This window comes from Rhipicephalus microplus, unplaced genomic scaffold, assembly GCF_043290135.1.
Source record: "Rhipicephalus microplus isolate Deutch F79 unplaced genomic scaffold, USDA_Rmic scaffold_52, whole genome shotgun sequence".
Taxonomy (NCBI): Eukaryota; Metazoa; Arthropoda; class Arachnida; order Ixodida; family Ixodidae; genus Rhipicephalus; species Rhipicephalus microplus.
In genome coordinates, this window is record NW_027464625.1 from 2,104,535 (window position 1) to 2,126,582 (window position 22,048).

The 22,048-nt window shown below is 50.2% G+C and overlaps 1 protein-coding gene across 7 annotated transcripts in view; it reads right to left on the reverse strand.

Moving 5' to 3' along the window:
* Positions 1-22,048, reverse strand: part of LOC142788297 (sodium-driven chloride bicarbonate exchanger-like) — a 244,867-nt gene that overhangs the window by 85,421 nt on the left and 137,398 nt on the right. Inside the window, exon 1 of one of the 7 annotated variants that reach the window (XM_075884897.1) lies at positions 9,792-10,076. The exons of the other annotated variants lie outside the window; for them this stretch is intronic. Within the exon in view, the coding sequence (XP_075741012.1) occupies positions 9,792-9,832 (41 nt within the window). The 5' untranslated portion in view covers positions 9,833-10,076. Of the gene's footprint in view, positions 1-9,791; positions 10,077-22,048 lie in introns of those variants that run through there. 7 annotated transcript variants of the gene reach the window in all.

The window sequence follows — 22,048 nt, forward strand, 5'->3', positions numbered from 1 at the left end:
CTTGACCACGTGTACTGCAGGGCCCGCCAATCAACCCGGTCTTGTGCTTTCTGCTGCCACGTTATACGTGCGAACTTTTTAATCTAGTCGGCTCACCTAACTCATCACGATCAGCGCACAAAAAGCACAAAACCACAAGAAAGTGCACGACACAAGCGTTGTATAACAGCTGAAAGCTTAATGGAAGGAACGTGTCATATGTATGCAAACATGAAGGCACAAAAAACATTGAGACCCCCCACCGATCACGTAATCAAGTATGCTGTAGATACAAAATCTCAGCATCTGTGAAAGTAATAGAAGGCTGGCTTACGTACTTGTCTCTTGCTTTTGTAATTTCATACGGTTCAGCGATTCCACGCGTGCGCTGGTCTCTAAGTCTCATCACTGTGACTACAGCGGTTTTGTATAACTCAGCTGCGAAGCCACACTGCCAGCCATGGAGGGAAAGATGCGTAGATTGGGTACTCTTCAGGAAGCTATAGCGTGCCCCCGTATATACGAACGTTGAGGCAACGTCCCTCACAGATGCTAAAATTTCGTAACAACAGTATACTTGATTACGTGCTTGGTGCTGTCAAGATTTTTTATGACTTCATGTTTGCACATATATGACACGTTTCTTCCATTAAACTCAGCTGTTAGACAACGCCTGTGTCGTGTACTTTCTGGTGTTTTTGTGCCTTTATTGCGCTGACCGTCATAAATATACATGTTCCAACTAGCCCAATTTGCTACTTCGGCTCACATAACTTTGTCTAAACTGATCACGTGTGAGGCAAACTCTGAGCAGACGAATGCATATCGTGAAATGTTTTTCACATTCGCTTTCTATATACTTGTCCCTCCCTGGCGAGACAAGCGCGCTAATGAGGCGCGTATATCACAATGTCAGCCGAAATACGCACGCCTCAAAGAGTTGCAGCATGTTTTGACAACAAGTCACAGCATTTGTGAGGGCTACTCGATCGTGCCTTTTTTTTAATGTGTGACATGAAATAAACAGAAGAATAACAAAATAGGAAAGAAATCGTCGAAGCTTCCACTAATCCGCACAAGCCTTTAAACAGCGAAACTGGACGATTAGGAAGACTAATCTTGTTGCCTATAGGTTTTTTTTTCGTAGGCCTTGTTATAGGCTCACATGTGTTTTTTGTAGGAGATGCAAATTGTTTCTAGGTCGTCGCTAGGCTATTGTGTGATGCTGCAGTTTGCTTTCACGTTGATTCTCAACTCTCTTTGCTCTAAGAGATTCGGACCACAGGTAGTCCCGGATATCCGAACTCCAGAGACACTCGCGCTGAAACCAATCGTTCACACTTCCCATAGATCTACGGACACCACGTCTTCGTTGGCGGTGGCCTTACATCGCTTCAAGGTCTTCGGCTCAGCTCCCCGCCGTCACTTCACGGCATTGTTTTCGTTTACTTTCTCTTGTGGCTCATACCTTCTGGAGAGAGAGAGAGAGAGAGAGAGAGGGTGATTGGGCATTTGCAGGACTCACTGTTGCCTAGTTCATTTTTAGTGGACCAGTGGCGAGTGGTGGAATTCAGCCAATTTCCGTAGTGCATACTCGTTAGCGATGAAGGAGGTCGAAACTTCCGGAGCCCACCACTACCGCGTCTCTCATAATCATACAGTGGTTCTGGGACGTTAGACCCCACATATTAATCAATCGTTTATGATGATGATAGTTTTCCGGATCCACCAGCAAGGAACGATTTAGATTCACTCAGTGAAATAATATGCCACAACACTGAGTGTTGGCCCGCTCCAGACGTGGTACAGCCTGGACGGTCGTAGGAGCCGGGCGTTTCAAGTACAATGATACGGAGGAGGACAGCCGGGGACGGAAGAAATGAGCGATAACATCTCCAAATCATACCGCTGTTCGTAAAGCGCGGGAAACGAGTCAGCCAGAAGACCTCGCGGTTTCTGTCGGCTCGGATACGCACTTTCCAGGGTCAGGATTTTCAGAGGCAGGATGGCGCGCATCGCTGGGGGGTCAGCGATACGTAATGTGGGACGCCCACGAGGCTGCTCTCCTTGAGGTGACGCGTCCCTTAGAGGCGAACGAAAACGGTGAGAACCTTGAACGCTCAGGGGCCGGGGTGGCACTTGGGACGCCCTAAAGCGGGCGAAGCACAAGTGTGCAAGCGACATTTAAATATCCCGACAGTGAAATACGCAAAGGGTTTGAGCGTTACGGGCGGCAGAAGGGGGGGCATATACAAGACGTGGAATGATCACATCCAACTTTCCACCCTCTCCTCTCCTGCTCCCTTCTTTAAGTTCCCTCATCGCAACATTCGAAAATGAGAAGCGGCCAGTAAGCATGGCAGAAGTATAGTTCACTGTAACAGAGGCAGCAGCGTTATGCCGCTCTCACCAGGACCGGAAGATGTGCGTAAGCACTGTGCCCTTCGGAATCGACGTCACCGACGATATCTGCGTGTAAGGCGCGTTAGGCTTTCAGCCAAGACAGCGCCACGGCTCATGGCCGTTCGGCCGGTTATGCGCGCTTGTTGACGTTGACATCTTACATGCATGTCATAGCGGCGTACCTCCCAGACGTGTGATGCTTCAAATTGCTTTCACGTTGACTATCCTACTTTACTTAAAGTCAACAAACCTGAGCGACCACCTGTAGACTGTGTGTGCTCCCCCGAATGTGCTCGTGATTGTGTGTACCTTCTCATCTCTCTGCAACCTCTTTTCTCCCCTTCATCCCTTCCCCAGTGCAGGGTAGCAAACCGGATGTGCGTCTGGTTAACCTCCCTGCCTTTCCTTGCATTTTTATCTCTCTCTCTCTTTCTCTCCACAGACGTTGCATTCTTTCAATCTTATTGAAGCATCGGTGGGCGCGAGAGGCTAAGGAGCAGAGGGCTGCCACCGACCACTAGAACGGCGCAAGCCCTTTTCGCGCCGCTAAAAGCGGATTATTAACTGTACGGTTGGCGACTAAAAAGTGGCGTATATGTAAAAAACAAAAACAAAGACCGGCTTAAGGAATTAAGTTGCCTGCACGCAGAACTCGAAGGACAGCAACGAACTCCGTCTATCTTCCCTCGACCTGGACAAAGCAATGCATTTCAGCGAGGCAGCGCGTGGATACAAACAGCACCGTTCCAGTAACGCAAGTGAATTGACTACATTATAGAACGGGAAGAAGAGACGTTAGCATTGCTCAGACAGGCTGGCTTTGCAGTGCCGGGTAAGGGTGGTAAAGGGAATAACGTAAAATAGGAAATATATATTACCAAAAAAATGAAGAAGGCAAAAAGGAAGAACACTGAGTTTTATACTGCTGGGTACTTCATCCATTCTCCTTTCCAATACCATTTGACCCTGAGGGTATGAAATAAATAAATAAATAAATAAATAAATAAATAAATAAATAAATAAATAAATAAATAAATAAAGTCTGCTTCTCAGACCAGTTGTCCGCAAAAGAGCGACAACGATTTCAAAGCTCTTGAGGAAGGCTTCAGCGCAGGACCCAGGAATTCTCAGGACACTTAATTCCAAAAAAAAAAAGGCGATTGCGAACTCTCTTTAGCGCTCGACTATCAACCACGGAACCCATCTAGGCGGCTGGGATAGGTATAATATAGGCGTGCTGGCGCCATCTACGATGCACAGCCTCCGATGCGTACAGCACACACACATTTGCATCCACCACCCCACTTTATGTGTGTGTATCTGCGCGTGTGACTGGAGACGTGTCACACGCGAACATTAAGTATAAACATACTGCTGCACGCAAGAACCAGCCCGAGCTTCTCAGGACACCAAAAAAAAAAAAAAAACTGCGACCTCCAAGCCGTGCTTAGCTCTAGGCACGACCTCGATCTTTCTCGTATATACTGTGCGCAAAAAAAATAAAAAATATATCGGTCCTCGAGACACTTAACTAGGCTTATCATTGATCCCGGCATATTTACGCCACCGCACCGAGAAAGCTCGATGCTAATACACCGCGCAAGTTCGTAAGCGGAGCCCGGCACTCCGATTGGCTCGCACAATATCTCGCTCTTTTTCCAGGGCCGCTGCGGGGGCCTCGGCGTGCTGCATTCGGGGCGCGTCGATACGGGGCGCGCGGAAACTTGACCCACTGATCGGTCTTCCAAGGTCGGGCTTTCCAGCGGGGACCAGCTGTGCGCGCAGGACGACTGTGTGTGTTTTACGGCATTCCTATCACATCACGCGCCACGCCGGAATCACCGCGCCTGCAGCCACAGCCGCGCGGTTCCACGTTCCTAGGGAGTCACGAATGGCGTGATTGGTATCGGCACGCTCGACGAGGTGGAAATAAAGTAAACGAAGCGAAAAGTAGGCACTGAGGAGAGCACTCGACTCTCTCCGTTCTGCGCATCCGACATACATGCTCAGTCGAACTCTCAGCGTTGCGCATATGCACGTTTCGGACCTACACGGTTTCCATTCCTAGCAGCCATATAGTTTCCTATAGAGGGCACTCTGCCATTCCCAGCAGCCATATAGTTTCCTAGAAGCTACTCTGACATTCCCAGAAGGCATATAGTTTCCAAAAAGGTACTCTGCCATTCCCAGCAGCCGTATAGTTTCCTAGAAGGTACTCTGGCACCAGAAGGTACTCTGGCACCAGAAGGTACTCTGGCGCTAGTGTCTGTGTGAGCTACAACGCACGGTACTCCAGCTGCACCATGGGAATGATTTGTCCAGGCTTCGTCCTTCCGGCTCCTGAAGCCACTTTGTCGCAAGACGAAGTTCAGCAAATGTTCAGCAGTGTCACTTCCGTCACCTAAGCCTTAATAAAATGGTGGTGGCGCAAATGATACTAGCAAGGAAAAAAGAAGGAGACACGATAGAGCGCCACTCCTGTGGCGCTCTACCCCGTCTCCTTTTTTTTTCTCCTTGCTGGTAACATTTGCACCACCATCATTTTATTAAGCTATGCATCAACTCAGCCAACGTCACACTCTGCTAAATCACCTTAGCTTTTTACGCTAACCAGTTTAAATCAGCCCACGAAGTTCACAGGGATACATCTTTTTTTTCATCCGAAACAAAATTAAAACACAACTATAAACAAAGCCGCAGGTAGCTTTGCTTATTGGACGAAGACTATAGGCAAATCCATGTACCACCCATCATTGCCATGGTGCATGGCTGAACGATCGCTGCGCCAGAGTTCCCTCTAGTTAACTATAGGAAACCCAATGGTCTGCAGCCATCATAGCCATGGTGCATGGCTGAACGATCGCAGTGCCAGAGTTCCCTCTACTTAACTGTAGGAAACCCAATGGTCTGCAGCCATCATAGCCATGGTGCATGGCTGAACGATCGCAGCGCCAGAGTTCGCTCTACTTAACTATAGGAAACCCAATGGTCTGCAGCCATCATAGCCATGGTGCATGGCTGAACGATCGCTGCGCCAGAGTTCCCTCTACTTAACTGTAGGAAACCCAATGGTCTGCAGCCATCATAGCCATGGTGCATGGCTAAACGATCACTGCGCCAGAGTTCCCTCTAGTTAACTATAGGAAACCCAATGGTCTGCAGCCATCATAGCCATGGTGCATGGCTGAACGATCGCAGCGCCAGAGTTCCCTCTACTTAACTGTAGGAAACCCAATGGTCTGCAGCCATCATAGCCATGGTGCATAGCTGAACGATCGCAGCGCCAGAGTTCCCTCTACTTAACTGTAGGAAACCCAATGGTCTGCAGCCAACATAGCCATGGTGCATGGCTGAACGATCGCAGCGCCAGAGTTCCCTCTACTTAACTGTAGGAAACCCAATGGTCTGCAGCCATCATAGCCATGGTGCATGGCTGAACGATCGCTGCGCCAGAGTTCCCTCTACTTAACTGTAGGAAACCCAATGGTCTGCAGCCATCATAGCCATGGTGCATAGCTGAACGATCGCAGCGCCAGAGTTCCCTCTACTTAACTATAGGAAACCCAATGGTCTGCAGTTATCATAGCCATGGTGCATGGCTGAACGATCGCAGCGCCAGAGTTCCCTCTACTTAACTGTAGGAAACCCAATGGTCTGCAGCCATCATAGCCATGGTGCATGGCTGAACGATCGCTGCGCCAGAGTTCCCTCTACTTAACTGTAGGAAACCCAATGGTCTGCAGCCATCATAGCCATGGTGCATGGCTGAACGATCGCAGCGCCAGAGTTCCCTCTACTTAACTGTAGGAAACCCAATGGTCTGCAGCCATCATAGCCATGGTGCATGGCTGAACGATCGCAGCGCCAGAGTTCCATCTACTTAACTATAGGAAACCCAATGGTCTGCAGCCATCATAGCCATGGTGCATGGCTGAACGATCGCAGCGCCAGAGTTCCCTCTACTTAACTGTAGGAAACCCAATGGTCTGCAGCCAACATAGCCATGGTGCATGGCTGAACGATCGCTGCGCCAGAGTTCCCTCTAGTTAACTATAGGAAACCCAATGGTCTGCAGCCATCATAGCCATGGTGCATGGCTGAACGATCGCAGCGCCAGAGTTCCCTCTACTTAACTGTAGGAAACCCAATGGTCTGCAGCCATCATAGCCATGGTGCATGGCTGAACGATCGCTGCGCCAGAGTTCCCTCTAGTTAACTATAAGAAACCCAATGGTCTGCAGCCATCATAGCCATGGTGCGTGGCTGAACGATCGCAGCGCCAGAGTTCCCTCTACTTAACTGTAGGAAACCCAATGGTCTGCAGCCATCATAGCCATGGTGCATGGCTGAACGATCGCAGCGCCAGAGTTCCCTCTACTTAACTATAGGAAACCCAATGGTCTGCAGCCATCATAGCCATGGTGCATGGCTGAACGATCGCAGCGCCAGAGTTCCCTCTACTTAACTATAGGAAACCCAATGGTCTGCAGCCATCATAGCCATGGTGCATGGCTGAACGATCGCAGCGCCAGAGTTCCCTCTACTTAACTGTAGGAAACCCAATGGTCTGCAGCCAACATAGCCATGGTGCATGGCTGAACAATCGCTGCGCCAGAGTTCCCTCTAGTTAACTATAGGAAACCCAATGGTCTGCAGCCATCATAGCCATGGTGCATGGCTGAACGATCGCAGCGCCAGAGTTCCCTCTAGTTAACTATAGGAAACCCAATGGTCTGCAGCCATCATAGCCATGGTGCATGGCTGAACGATCGCAGCGCCAGAGTTCCCTCTACTTAACTGTAGGAAACCCAATGGTCTGCAGCCATCATAGCCATGGTGCATGGCTGAACAATCGCTGCGCCAGAGTTCCCTCTAGTTAACTATAGGAAACCCAATGGTCTGCAGCCATCATAGCCATGGTGCATGGCTGAACGATCGCAGCGCCAGAGTTCCCTCTACTTAACTATAGGAAACCCAATGGTCTGCAGCCATCATAGCCATGGTGCATGGCTGAACGATCGCAGCGCCAGAGTTCCCTCTAGTTAACTATAGGAAACCCAATGGTCTGCAGCCATCATAGCCATGGTGCATGGCTGAACGATCGCAGCGCCAGAGTTCCCTCTACTTAACTGTAGGAAACCCAATGGTCTGCAGCCATCATAGCCATGGTGCATGGCTGAACGATCGCAGCGCCAGAGTTCCCTCTACTTAACTGTAGGAAACCCAATGGTCTGCAGCCATCATAGCCATGGTGCATGGCTGAACGATCGCAGCGCCAGAGTTCCCTCTACTTAACTATAGGAAACCCAATGGTCTGCAGCCATCATAGCCATGGTGCATGGCTGAACGATCGCAGCGCCAGAGTTCCCTCTACTTAACTGTAGGAAACCCAATGGTCTGCAGCCAACATAGCCATGGTGCATGGCTGAACAATCGCTGCGCCAGAGTTCCCTCTAGTTAACTATAGGAAACCCAATGGTCTGCAGCCATCATAGCCATGGTGCATGGCTGAACGATCGCAGCGCCAGAGTTCCCTCTACTTAACTGTAGGAAACCCAATGGTCTGCAGCCATCATAGCCATGGTGCATGGCTGAACAATCGCTGCGCCAGAGTTCCCTCTAGTTAACTATAGGAAACCCAATGGTCTGCAGCCATCATAGCCATGGTGCATGGCTGAACGATCGCAGCGCCAGAGTTCCCTCTACTTAACTGTAGGAAACCCAATGGTCTGCAGCCATCATAGCCATGGTGCATGGCTGAACGATCGCAGCGCCAGAGTTCCCTCTACTTAACTATAGGAAACCCAATGGTCTGCAGCCATCATAGCCATGGTGCATGGCTGAACGATCGCAGCGCCAGAGTTCCCTCTACTTAACTATAGGAAACTAAATGGTCTGCAGCCACGGCGGCCGTAGTTCGACTGCAGGCGAGAATGCAAAAGCATTCGTGCACTTCGATTCAAGAGCCCACTAAGCGACAACGAGGTGTGAAAATTAATACGGAGTACTCCACTACAGCGTGTCGCATAGTTATGTCACAGTTGTGCCCCCCCCCCCATCTCTAAAAAACGAATATCTCGCGTTAAGCATTGCCTGTGGAATTTGGGGGGGCTTTCTGCCTGAATTCTTCATGCCATGACAAGTTTCGCGCTATAGGAGGCATTACGAAAAACGAAAAGGTATTAATATGTGAATTCCGGAATCTGATGGCAACCAGTGTATGACCGGGCAAGTACACGCAAAAAAAGCACAAAATTATTCTCTGAGATAAAGAGACGATTAGGTAAATACGTTTCCACTCCCCTTGTTCACCAAAAATAAAAATAACAAAAACCCTACGGCAGTGGCACCGCTCTTTTTACCATCACGCTTCATTACATGCCACAGGTGCGTATGAATCATTGGAAGTGTTCTACCTTTTCTACTATAGGCGTGTGCGCCATGACCTCGGTGTGCAAGAATTCCAGATGCTGGTACATATAGCGTAGAAGCAGAGGAAATTTCGAAGTTAACGAAGGATTGGAACATTCCTTTGCATTCCGACGGCTCACTCGAGACTTCACTCTGCATGCTGTTATAATAAAGGGTAAAAAAAGGTTTTAAAAAATGTCGCTATTGTGAGCTCTCTCTTTTGCAGTCCTTTTTGATATCCCTACACAGTATTAACGAGCATCGTATATGGTCACATTCAGCCATATGTATACACCGTGTGCTATAGCTTCGATCATATCGTGCTGCTTGGCGCAAGCAAGTCATTCGACACGTAGACAGAGCACCTAAGCACTGCAATTGCACGGTAGTCTAGACATGCAGATCTGCAACGTGATTAGTATATAATATGGCCGCGCTATACCGCCGACATTGCATAATTGGGCAGCCTAACTCTCTACATAGATCCTGGAATGTCGTCGCGAAGCCAAACACCCTCATAAAATCCAAGCACATCTCGAAAAGGAAAGTGTTTACTTTCTCAACTATATCCTCGCCCATCTTAAAGACCGATAATGTCCGTTGTGAAAGTAAATATTTCACCCACGCAGCCCTGAAAACCAAAAGCATTCCTACGCGTTGCAGTATGCACGATACGCTGGCGCTTGCAAGAACGGGAAGCCGGTAATTTGTAAGCGTCAGGTGCCTCGAGCGCAGCCCACGTCAGGAGCTTATCAAAGTGGCGACGGAGGGCCTTGCGTTAGTTTCGCGAGGATTCCTCAATTTTATAGCGCATCCTGTTTTCATCGCAAGCTGAAAAATTCGACGCGGCTCGCGCAGCACACTCCGCCTCACCCTTTCTCGGTACTGCCGTGATCGCGTCCTTGCAGAATCCTGCCTGACGCTTTTATACCATTCGTATTGCGCAACGCTCGGCAAGGCGAACATCAGGCGCCGCCTTGCCACGCGTCGTCCCTTACCGGTAGTCGACGCTGAGGTGATGCGGCGAGATGGGATCCATCGGCACGTATCACGGGGCGGCTTCTCTTCGAGACGTGACGAACATAAAAAAACGAAAATGTGGGGAAGACGCGGCCACACAACCACCACCAGAACGTCTTCGTCGATCAGGAGTCTTTCCCTACGCAGAAACCAATATCCGTCGACGATCGACTCCCGATTTCGCTAAAGCAGACCTCGAAGCTCCTTTGTTGGCCCGGCACACCTTTTCTTTCCGTCTCTTCGTACTTTTCGTTCGTACTACCCCCCGTTACACGCCCTTGTCCCGAACCCCGCAAAGACGAGTCGCACAAAGAAATAACCTTTAGGACGACGCGGACTGCACTATATCCCCCGTGTTCGCGTGCTATCCGAGTTGTCTCGCGAAGTGGGAGAGACAGTGAGAGGGGGGGGGGCGCAGCTAGCGAAAACTAAGGACCCCCCCCCCTTTCCTTCCTCTCCACCGCATCACTTCACGTGACGTCGGAAGACGGCGTCATTAGTTGAAAAAAAAAAAGACCGAGAAAAGACGGAGTTCTCGACAACGTTAGGCCCTGAGAAGGAGGCGTCCGAAAAAGTCGCAAAATCGGCTGCCAAAAAAACGGCGAGCGTGCGCGTCAGGCCTCGAAGACAATGCACCGGTGGCGCGCTTTTCTCCACACCGTGAGCAGCGAGACGACGATGCTGCGGTTTGTTAACTGCGGCGTCCCGCGGAGTCTGGAGGATGCGGTTCGACCTTTCTTTTCTTCAACCCCCCCCCCCCCCCCATTTTTATTTTTTTTTACTAGAGCACGAGAAGCTAGCACGCGAAACAGCTAATTGCACGCACGCTACACGGACTTGGCTCAGTGAGTGACACGGGCGAAGTGTCGCACAATTAAAATTAGCCACGTGTGACGCGTCGCGGCCTGTGGATCAGCACGAGGGAAACGTTTGAACGCGGCAAGACACACTGAGCCGTTCTTCTCGTGGAAGGAAATAAACCGAATGCTTACGTGCACCATGTGGCACTGACGCTAATCGCGAAGAGGCGTCAGGTCTCAGCCATCTATGCAGACAGACTTCTACTATCTCTTCATCTATCCTCATTCCTACTCAGGTATACTCTTCACTGTAGGGATGAGACAGGATGGAGGGTACACGAGTTCGAGCAGTGGGTCAAACGAACACGCGAAGTCGTTGCACACCATGGGAACCGGCAGGGAAGGGCGGGGGGGGGGGGAACTTGCTTTTACTCTCACCCAAGCCGGGCCAACGCTGCCCACATCCTGTCGCGATGCGACGCAGCGCTGTAAAATGTTAGCAACGCTAAATGTTAGCGTAAATGATGGACTTGTGCGCCATCACTACAGAATGTCACTACAGAATTAACGAGTCTTGTCATGTCATTACATTTCTTGCATGGGCTGCGCCATACTTGAACGTAAATGAACTATACCTGAATTTTGCATGCAGCGATGCCTGGCGCACGACCGAAACATGATACGAGTACTCGTAGGCATACGGCGGCTAGAGAAGTGAAACCAAAGCGATAAATACACTGCCGGTTGTCGAGCTTCCCCAGTGGCCCCGCCGCGGTAGTCTAGTGGCTAAGATACTCGGCTGCTGACCCGCAGAGCACGGGATCGAATCCAGGCTGCGGCGGCTGCATTTCCGATAAAGGCGGAAATTCTGTAGGCCCGTGTGCTCAGATTTGGGTGCACGTTAAAGAACTCCAAGTAGTCAAAATCTCTGGAGCCCTCCACTGCAGCGTCTTTCATAATCATTTGGTGGTTTTGGAACGTTAAACCCCACACATCAATCTATCGAGCTTCCCGAGTGCTGTATGGTTTCTGAGTGTTTTCGAAGCAGTCAGTGGATGCACCGTTTTCCGTATCTTTTCCTGGGCAAGAACAGAAACCATCGAGAAAGTGTATGCCCATTATGTTGATGTACTCGCTCACTGGATTCCATGCCGACCGGTTGTGCTTTCGCGATCTCCGACGACAGCGCAGCTCTGGCCGACTGGGTTGGTCCTATATATATATATATATATATATATATATGGGATATGGCACAACGGGAGCGTTGTCAACAAGGATAAATATATTTATTTCCCAACAGTTTCGGGAGGGGACCTCCCTTCATCCCCTGATGAAGGGAGGTCCCCTCCCGAAACTGTTGGGAAATAAATATATTTATCCTTGTTGACAACGCTCCCGTTGTGCCATATCCCATACCTTCACGAAGACTAACTGGCCCATTGAATTATTACTCCCACTATATATATATATATATATATATATATATATATCTTTCATCTTATCCATTCAATCCCTCCTTACCCTTACCCCCGTCCCCTGTGAGCTACTGTTGAGGTGTCGCACCAGATGCAGACAGTTACGGGGCTCACTTTTCTCTTTTTTTCCCTTTTGTAACGACAATCTTCATCATGTACAGCCGCGGCCACGTCTGTGTGGAGCGCGCGAGGAGCCGGTTTTCGCTCCGCGGGGCGAAACCTCGAGGTAGTTTCGGGCTCTGATGTAGTCAGCCTGACAGCTATAGCCCCCACTTGCTTCTGATACAGCACTTCAGAGCGCGAAACTGCCTCGGGGTCTCGTCTCGCAGAGCGAAAACCTGCTGCTCGCGTGCTCTGCGCAGACGCGGCCGCGGCTGTATACGCGTAATGTGAGTGTTGGTAGTATACCATGCGTGCGCATAACATGTGCTCCCATCAACGCACCTCTTCTTGTTGATGAAGTCAAGAAAGGAAGCTTCGCGATAGGTGCAAGAATGAAAATGAGAAGATGGAGTGCATCTAACCACGGCCTTATACCTTGGGTCCCAAGCTTTCTTGGGGTAAATATGTGAACTCAACACTGCACAGCAATTCCGAAATGAATGACGTCACGAGAGCGTGCGAGGACAGACAGTTACTCTGGCTCACTACCCTTCAGAAGGCAGGCTACCCCTCAATACCTATTAACCTCGGACGCACGTGTCGATTCTGCGGCTTCTCAAGAATGCGATCAAAGAGCTCCTCGGGAACAGATCGTCACGATAGCGCCACATAACTGCGCACACATCGGCACACGTAGAAGTCCGTAAGCAGCCGTTATCTATACACGCGCTCATCTCAGCCTTATCAGAGTCACTTCGGCATCACAATCGCTTGTTTGTTGGAGCAACGCCAGAGCATCAATCAACGCTTGTCTATGAATAAAGCTTGCACAGGAAGCCCCGCGGTAGGAGGTATGCCTTCTCTGCTTCGTATCGATAACGTTGAACTGGCATCACAGAAGGTCGCGACAGGCGCGATTTCCGCGTGTGCTTTGAACAGCTGGCGTTTACTATCACGCGCAAATACACGAGCGTTTTCAGATTGCGACTTTATCCGCATATACCGGCCAGGTAAAGCAAAGCATCGACATTGTATACAGCGGAAGAACGGCGCATCAAAAGTCACAGCGGTGCATTTATCAGCAATGTCGCAGCTTCACCATGACCGCCTCCAAATGATCTGGCATGGGCGAAGTGTTCACATCTAGAATGCTGCTTACTTGGTTCATAACGTCATTGTGAGTACTCGGAGAGATTTGCCTGCAAGCACAATAAAAAAAATTATATACCCACACCGTGGCGTACACAGGCGGGTGGCTAAGACACCGAAGACAAAGCCAAAATACATTCACAGTGCTGTTTTAAATTTCCTTTAGTTCAAAAGATCTTTAACGTCGTGAAATGGCGGGTGGATTTAGACAGGGCACGCAGAGATAGCGTTCGTTGTACGATAATGCATTTTGATAACTTAATGAGAGTACACAAGAGGCTAGTGCATGACGCATGCGCGGGGGCAGCAAACGTAAATGATAGCGCGCGCAAAGCATTGCGTACTAAACTACAGCTTCAGAGTATACTCCAATCGAGACCGGGACAATGTTCGATGTACAGCCAACCAGACTTCCCGTTCCCAGGCGGCAATAGGGCGCTGTAAAAGGCGGCGCAAACCTTGACGTTAGCGATCCTCGTCATCGGTAGGCCTGAATCCCCAACAAGGCCGACTGGTCAGCGAGTTCGCGACATAAACGTCCCTTCGAATCTGGGGCGTCGCCACGAGCGCAGGCGGACGCGAAAAAAAGGCAACGGGACGGCGGCCGGGTCGCGCAAAGCGGGCCGCGATGCACGCGTGCAGTTACCACGCGGAGACAACGCCGGCAATCGGGCGCCAAACCACGCGAAGACGTCGTGGCAGTGACGCAACGGGAACCCGACGGGTGACCGGAGCAGGCGGGTCAAAATCAGGCTGTCAGGGAGGCCGGACGATTGAGAGCCCGAGAAGGAAGGAAAAAAAAAGAGAATTCCGAGACAATCGCGCATATACGCGCTCAGATACGAAGAAAGCGAAGAAAAAAGGTCGCCAGTCGGCGATATAGCCTAGATTGATTGATTTGTGGGGTTTAACGTCCCAAAAGCACCATACGATTATTAGAGACGCCGTAGTGGAGGGCTCCGGAAATTTCGACCACCTGGGGTCCTTTAACGTGCACCCAAATCCGAGCACGCGGGCCTACATCGTTTCCGCCTCCATCGGAAATGCAGCCGCCGCAGCCGGGAATCGAACCCGCGACCTGCGGGTCAGCAGCCGATATAGCCTAGAGGCCAGGTGTGTTCACGTCAGTGGACGTGTGCGAGCGCTTCATGGGAACCCGTTCACCTCTATAGCTTCCAATTCCGTCTCACCCTCACTCACTCCCCCTACATATAATGTCCTTACCCCGTGCGTGAATCGGGATTGCGAGTGTACGCGTAGTTAACACGAATGATACCCTCGAATATCGTGTATCGTTTGGAACACATTGCGAGTTCGTTAAAGAAAGAGTGCAAACTATAGAGTGCAGAGTTTGCTTGTGATTACGTGAGCATGAATATGCTTTACCTTTCTCCCTTTTTCTTCCGTGATAACGATCATGACGATGACGATAAGAACATACTACAATTCTCGCGATTTTACGTCCCAAAACCACGATAGGAAATAAGGGCCGCCACATTGGAGAGCTGCGGAAATTTCGAAAATCTGGCGTTATTTAATTAACGTGCACCTAAGTACGCGGGCCCGTAGCACTTCGCCACCGTCGACGTATACACCCGCCGCTGCCGGGATTCGATCCCGCGACCTTCGGGTTACCAGTCGAGCAACGTGGCGGGTAATCGATGGTGATGACGACTATGATCAATCACGCACTCGAGTCGGTTTCCAAAAATGCCCAGAATGACGGATGGCCAGTGGAGTTGTTGCACGCATTCCGAGCGCATCAAACGCCTCCAGAACAGGGCAGCATGTATGTGTATACAGGGGAGGAAAGAGCAGTGCACAGCGCATACCACGCGAATGCTCAAAATGCACGGCAACCACGCAAGTAATCGAAAGAATCGCAAAAACTCTGCGCGTTTGCCGGCCGCGCACGCACAGGCGTACAGGCATCCGACCAGGGGGGGGGGGGGGGGAGATGATGTGCATAGAAACGCGCGGAGAGCTTTGCTGCGCGACCCAGGCGCGCGACGTGACTCAGAAAGGCAGCGGGAGTGCGCAATCCAACAACTTCGCGCCGCGCCACATTCCCCGCCGCCATCGGCGTTTCCCGGGGGCCGGAAAACGCGCGGCGCCTCCTTGCAACACACACGGGTCAGGGAAAAGGACAGCGCAGCAAAATCACAGCTGCAAAGCACCGTCAAGAAAGAGCGATGCGCGCGCGCAGTTTGGCAGGCTGCGCAGAACGACAGAACCCCGCGAGTTGCATGCACTAAGCTAAACAGAACATCGAGCAAGCGGGAATCGGCCGCGCCACGTTTAAACCCGCTCTCTAGGCGCGCATATCAAACAGTTCTGGCACGACAGCTGCACTGCAGCGTAGTAACGGGAACGGAGCCATCGCTACAGGTTCGTGCACACCGCCTCCATCGTCTGAACGTTGAAAGGGGTGCGACGCGCATGCCACGCACCGCGCGCAGTTTGACGTTGACGCCCTCTATAAGAAGAAAGCGGCCTGAAGCGTTACGCGAACAGCCAAATTGCTGCACGAATCGCCGCCCCAGTGCTTAGTGTGAAAAATATATAGGGCCGGCGGCTTTACAGCTTCCTTTACCTTTTCGGTTTTTCGTCAAAACGGGTTGCAAAAATCATCATTATGTTTTAATTTGCCTTCGTGAAACACGTAACCTTCTCAATCAGCAAAGCGATCCGCCCGTCCACGAGCCTTCTTCGTAGCGAGAAGTTTAGTAAGTCAGAAAATTGATTGATTGATTTGTGGGGTTTAACGTCCCAAAACCAGCATATGATTATGAGAGACGCCGTAGTGGAGGGCTCCGGAAATTTCGACCACCTGGGGTTCTTTAGTAAGTCAGAAAAGACGAACGCGCAAAGGCGGCGTTGATGGCGTCGTCGTCAAGTATAGCGTCATTAGACGGCGCAAACGCGAGTTTACCATTGCCGTCAATGAGGAAACACCGCAACGATTCCCTGGTAATCCGATAACTCATCCAAGCCGATTTCGAAACACACAACGCCACACGCACGCCCCCTACCTCATCCCTCCCCACACACGCGAAGATAATTAAAGCGAGGCATTTTCCCCAACGGCACACGCCGACATCCGTCTCGAGGTCGTGGGTTCGGGGCCATTATTATTAAATGTGTGCGAAATGCACGAACAATCGGGCATACTAACAGTGGAGTAACCTGGATGCCCAAAATTATTCCCATCTCCGCCACCACACGGCGCGCCATAAACTCAACATTCGACCGTGATTTCGGCACGCAAAGCAGGAGAATAAACTGATTAAGTTATTCAAACAGCCACTGAGCTGCGCCTCCACGCAGGCGCATACACACTGCCACGGAACGTGCATAGATTCTACACATCTCGCTTACCCAGGCAAGGGTGTCCTATGACCGCGAAATTCTCGGCACGCCAAACGGGTCTCATCTCCCGTTTCGAGCAGAGGGCGGCGGTTCGAGCGAGCGGCGGCGCTGAAATCCTGACGTCCTACGGAAGCATGTAGCTTTAATGGCACGTATTGGTAACACATTGGGTCCCGCGAAACGGGTTGGGAGTCCTCCAGGCAGAGTAAGCTTCACCACGGAACGTCGCATCACTGCCCCGAAGCCCGCCTGTTTCCTATTTATAAATCATTGGGTGGCCGGCCGGAACTGGGGATAGAACGTATTGGTAAAGATGCAATTAAGGTATGTATGCACCTCATGCCAGAAACGACAAGAGCTATGAAACGGAAATTACTTCAGCGGTCAACTTAGTTCATACACATCCAGCGGCTCGGCACCAGGGATGAAGGGAGAGACGTCATGTCTCTGTTGAGGTCGATGGTGCAGAGAACGTGAGAGGTGAGGAGTACACGGAAGTGGACGAGATTGTTCAGGACGAGGCCTGATGGCCCCAGGGCAGTGAAGAAGAAGCCAGGGAGTATCGGCGATTGATACGAACAGCAGGTCGACGAGTCACAGTATATAGTGATGGAGAGGCCATGGAGTGGCGGGATGGCGAAGAGGAGGATGTTGACGAGAATGGAAAGGAGAATGCGGGAGGTGAATACGGCGCTGAATTTGATGGAAAGGAGCAGCTGACGGCGTCACGGAGCACAAAGACGAGAACGCGTAGACGAAAGGCGTCAGAGGCGAGAACCCCAGAGATACGCAACGCGACCCGAACAAGAACGGCGAGAAGGATTTAGGTGAGTAGGAGAGCGAGGCGGGCAGCGAGAAAGACGCAGGCGTTGACCGAAGTGGCCTGGCCGGCTCAGTTTCGATTCGAGCAAAGGGTGGACCGTCCCGCAATGCTTCGTTTCGATCAAAAGACGGTTGGACCTGCCGAGTTTCACCACTAGCAGAAGCCGGTCCCGCGTCTTCGGCGCTTCCTTGCCGCCGTATAATTTCCATGATATGTACCTAGTGGTTCCTGCCCAGTATGGCAATTGCGTGGACAGATTGGGAGTTCGAATCATCGGCACGTCGCAGATAAGCCACGCATGCATTCGCGTCAAGCTGCAATCCAAGTGCATGGCGATGTTCTTTCGATGTTTTGCGCTCTTCATATATGAAAATCGCGCGTCACCGGACCATAGCACTGCTTCTTGCAGTGAACGCAGAAGTACGCGGACTTGAAATTTTGAGACGGCGCCACCAGACGACCGATGGGAATGTCTTCCAGGAATGCTCCTGACTGCAACAGGCCTGTAAAGCACACCGGTGTGCAAAGGTGGCTGTGTTAGCTTCGAAGGCCTGCGTCAGTGGCCACTGGACTGTCAACGGCGACGGGAGCACCTCCGAGTTTTATTTTGCTAATAAAGTAAGGCACAATGTGTTACGTCGCTTTTTTCATGTTAGTTACATACCGAAACGAAGGGACATATATGATTACCTCGAAGAAAGCCACTAAAACACGGAAAATGGAAAAAACTGACAACCAGAAAGCAGAGACAGTGACGGAGTCGGCTATTGACAACTGGAATTTAATAACAAAAAAAAAAAACGCCTTCGATTGGGACTCTGCCTTACGAAGTTCGGAGTTACTACCACGACTACGGGTTGTACAGAGAGCCCACAATGCGGCTATGGGCCTCCCCGTCCCCACGTGGGAGTGGCCCGCGACGTTGCTCTAAGAGTAGCGTTTCTCAGGACCCAATAAAGTTCAGTGTCGGTCTGTCAGTACACGTCTCAGTAGTTTTTTTTTTTTCGAGTGTAACCGTGTACTAACTTGCCTAACAAGCAACTCACTGGAGCCTGTATGTGACGACTGAAGAAACACGTGGGCCATTCAATATGGCACGGGCACAATCACAATGCGGCGAAGAATTTGCGCGCTGTGTCACGTCACACGGTAACAATTTCCAGAGACAGCGGAAAAAATCGAAAACTTTGCAGCGGGAGCCATGACCGAGACAAAACGAAAAATATAATAATAAAAGGGGGAGGAAAAGGGGCTACTCGTGGCTCTCCTAAAAAAAATCATTACTAAAGCGAAAGCTGGCAAAAGTAGATTTCGATCGCTGTTTCACCGCACAACACCTGAGCGCGAAACGCACTGTGACGAGCACTCGGGGTGATTAGACGACGTTCTCGTGTCAACGTGGAAAGAGGAGAAAAGAAAAAAAAAAAAGAAGGTGACGCCCTCTTACTGCGACGCTCCGTTTCTCCTTGTAACGGCAAAAGGGGATGAATAATTCACAAGGTGCGTGCTGGCGGGCGACTTTGCATTGTCACCTCGCGTGAACCATCCACGCAGGAGCGCAGCCCGAGGTTACAGTATACCATACTGGCACTACATTACGTGAGCGACGTGACATGCAGCAGACAAAGCCAACCGAGCACACGACTTTAGAAGAAAAAAAGAAAGAAAGAAAGAAAGAAAGAAAGAAAGAAAGAAAGAAAGAAAGAAAGAAAGAAAGAAAGAAAGAAAGAAGTCCTAGAACAATGCCTCTGTCGGAGTATATATAGCTCGAAAAAACGCAAAAAAAAGGCCAGGCCTGCGCAGAACGCGCCGCACAGCCACAGCGAAAGCTATAAGAGCGGCTTCTCAGAGCCTCTCGTAACACTCTTGGGGTAACTGCTACAAACACACTAAGTTCTGGGTACCCACTACGCCATTAATAAACATACTTTTTGTGTAGTAGGCCAGCATTCACTATTCTATCCTTCGTCATTCTTCGGAGAAGCGTTGCATCCGCTACAGACTTGCTTTAGGAAATGTTGTGCACTTTTTTATGCATGCACTGACTGACGACGGTGAAGAATCATGCCTGAAGTGGGTAAGTGCCGCAGTCAATAGGCGATCGAGAACAGGTTTTCTAATGGGTTGAAGCATCGGTCTACCCACTCGTTACGCGATTCGCATTCTGTGACGCCTGGTTCTTCCCTTGATGTCCTAAAACGCTTTGTTACTCATATTAACGCTCGACATCAAGCCTGTCTAAGGCCAGTTTAGAAACGATTTCGAAGCACCGGCGTGGCTCGGTTCTAACATGGCTGGTACATTGGCAGCGCAATCACTGCATTGGCTGTACTTTAGCAATTGAAAATGATAATGAATTACCTTTTGATTTAAACATGATGACTGCCTTGCATAGTATATGGCGCTCTAGAATGGCTGGATTTCACTGTGATCCTGACAGAAGACCAGCAAGACAGTATTTTAAAGAAAGTATCTGAAGGTTTCTTGAAGTAGTGAGAACATATGAATGTGTACCTTTATGGCTGTAGAAAAGGTAAAAGTCCTACTGACCATGAAGGAATATCAGGACGTGATGTGCTATAGCAGTGCTTGACGGCCGTAGTTATTTATTTTTTGTTATGCTTGTTGTGTATTGAAATATATCTATGTTACCCCCCCCCCCCCTCTACGTGTGTAAAGTTTAACCAGAAATAAATGGCTCAGAGGTAGATTAGAGGGCGGGCACGCAGCGGACCCGGGTTCGAATCCCACTGTGTCCTTAAAGTTTTTCATTTACTGAGTTTTTTTTCTTATTTCTTGCGATACTGGTTACGGACACCGGCAGCAGCGGCGGACCACTACCCTTGTTCTGACGTCATAACCGCTTTCGCTGTAAAATTGAAGGCCACTTGTAGATTACAAAACGTGTTCGGCGAACTCCTGTGCCCATTGGGACGGGGTCGGTCAGAATAGAACACGATGGGCGCGTCTCGCAGAACGTCTGCGTTCATTCTCAGTCACAACGAAAAGTTTGCATCATTTTGTTATTTGCATCTTTCTCGATTCGATATTGCAATTAAAACCAACATCCAACAATGGACCGTTCTTCGTCAGGGTTTGCCAGTCCACCGGTCGAAACCGCTGGAAATAAAATTAAGGCAACCGCTAAGTTGTGTCTCTTCTCTTCCCAAGTACGTTTGGTCCATTGAGGAAAACGCGTTGAGGGCAGCAGTAAGCACAAGGCTGTTACTGTCAGCCTCTATCCACGCGAAGAAGTTTCAAAAGCCCGGCCTCCTGCCAGCTTTCACGGTCTTGAAAACGAGTCAACCGAAGCTTCGGCATTAAGTGTATACACTATATATACAGCGTAGATGGTTCTGGCACCATCGACGAGGTCGACGCAGCCATGCAACCGCGAGAAAGCACACAGTGTAGTACACGTTCGGCGTTGCTTCAAAGGGTGCTTCGATGACGCCAAGGGATAAAAAATGAATGCACACAGGCGGAGTAGAAACACTTACCCCCGTATTCTAGAACGTCCCTTCACTCAACACTTCACCTTCACTCGAGAAGCCCCGCCACGGTGCTCTAGTGGCTAAGGTACTCGGCTGCTGACCCGCAGGTCGCGTGATCAAATCCCGGCTGTGGCGGCTGCATTTCCGATGGAGGCGGAAATGTTGTAGACCCGTGTACTCAGATTTGGGTGCACGTTAAAGAACCCCAGGTGGTCGAAATTTACGGAGCCCTCCACTACGGCGTCTCTCATAATCATATGGTGGTTTTGGGACGTTAAACCCCGCAAATCAATCAATCAATCAATTCACTCGAGAAAGCCGACGGGAGCGCCATCTCTAAAAACGGCAAGTCACTGCATATCAAGAATAATCCGCTGCTATTCTTGAGTAGCGCAGCGTCATTTTCAGCCGAGTAGTGTCGCACTGCACAACTCTGTCAAGTGAAGGGTGAAAGTCGAGTAGAGGAGCGTTTGTGAATACGGGGGCTAATCTCGAAGAGACGAAAGAAGCCTTCCATAAAATGCCGCTTCGCTCACGCGCGCCAGCGCGAATTACAACAAAATGCACTCAAGCTGCAGCGCCGCTTAAATTTGATCACGAGGCCCCGACGGCTGCAGCGATCGGCTCGATTTCAACAAGCGACGCGTCATGCAATGAGTGGAGTGCGCAGTTCGTAATTTTAGAAACGGTCCATGCGCACCGCCGTCAAGGACAGGAGCATATTCGACACTAGCGAGAAAACGTCTTCGAACGTGAGCGTTAATAATGGAGGCGTCGCGTATACGCAAACGCTCGAGATAAGTGAGTGATGTAGTAAATGAAGGGTCCCATATGGATCCGGCTCATCAGGCAGGCCATGCAGGCATGGGAGTAAAAAATCAAAGGAGAAGTTCCTTAAGAAAATCACTTCATGTTTTCGTTGAGCAGCTATAGTTCTCTCTCGCTTCTGAAATTCTTTGAAAAGGCTTGTACAGACGTTTACAAACTGTACAGACGTTAACAAATATTATAAACTTCGAGAAT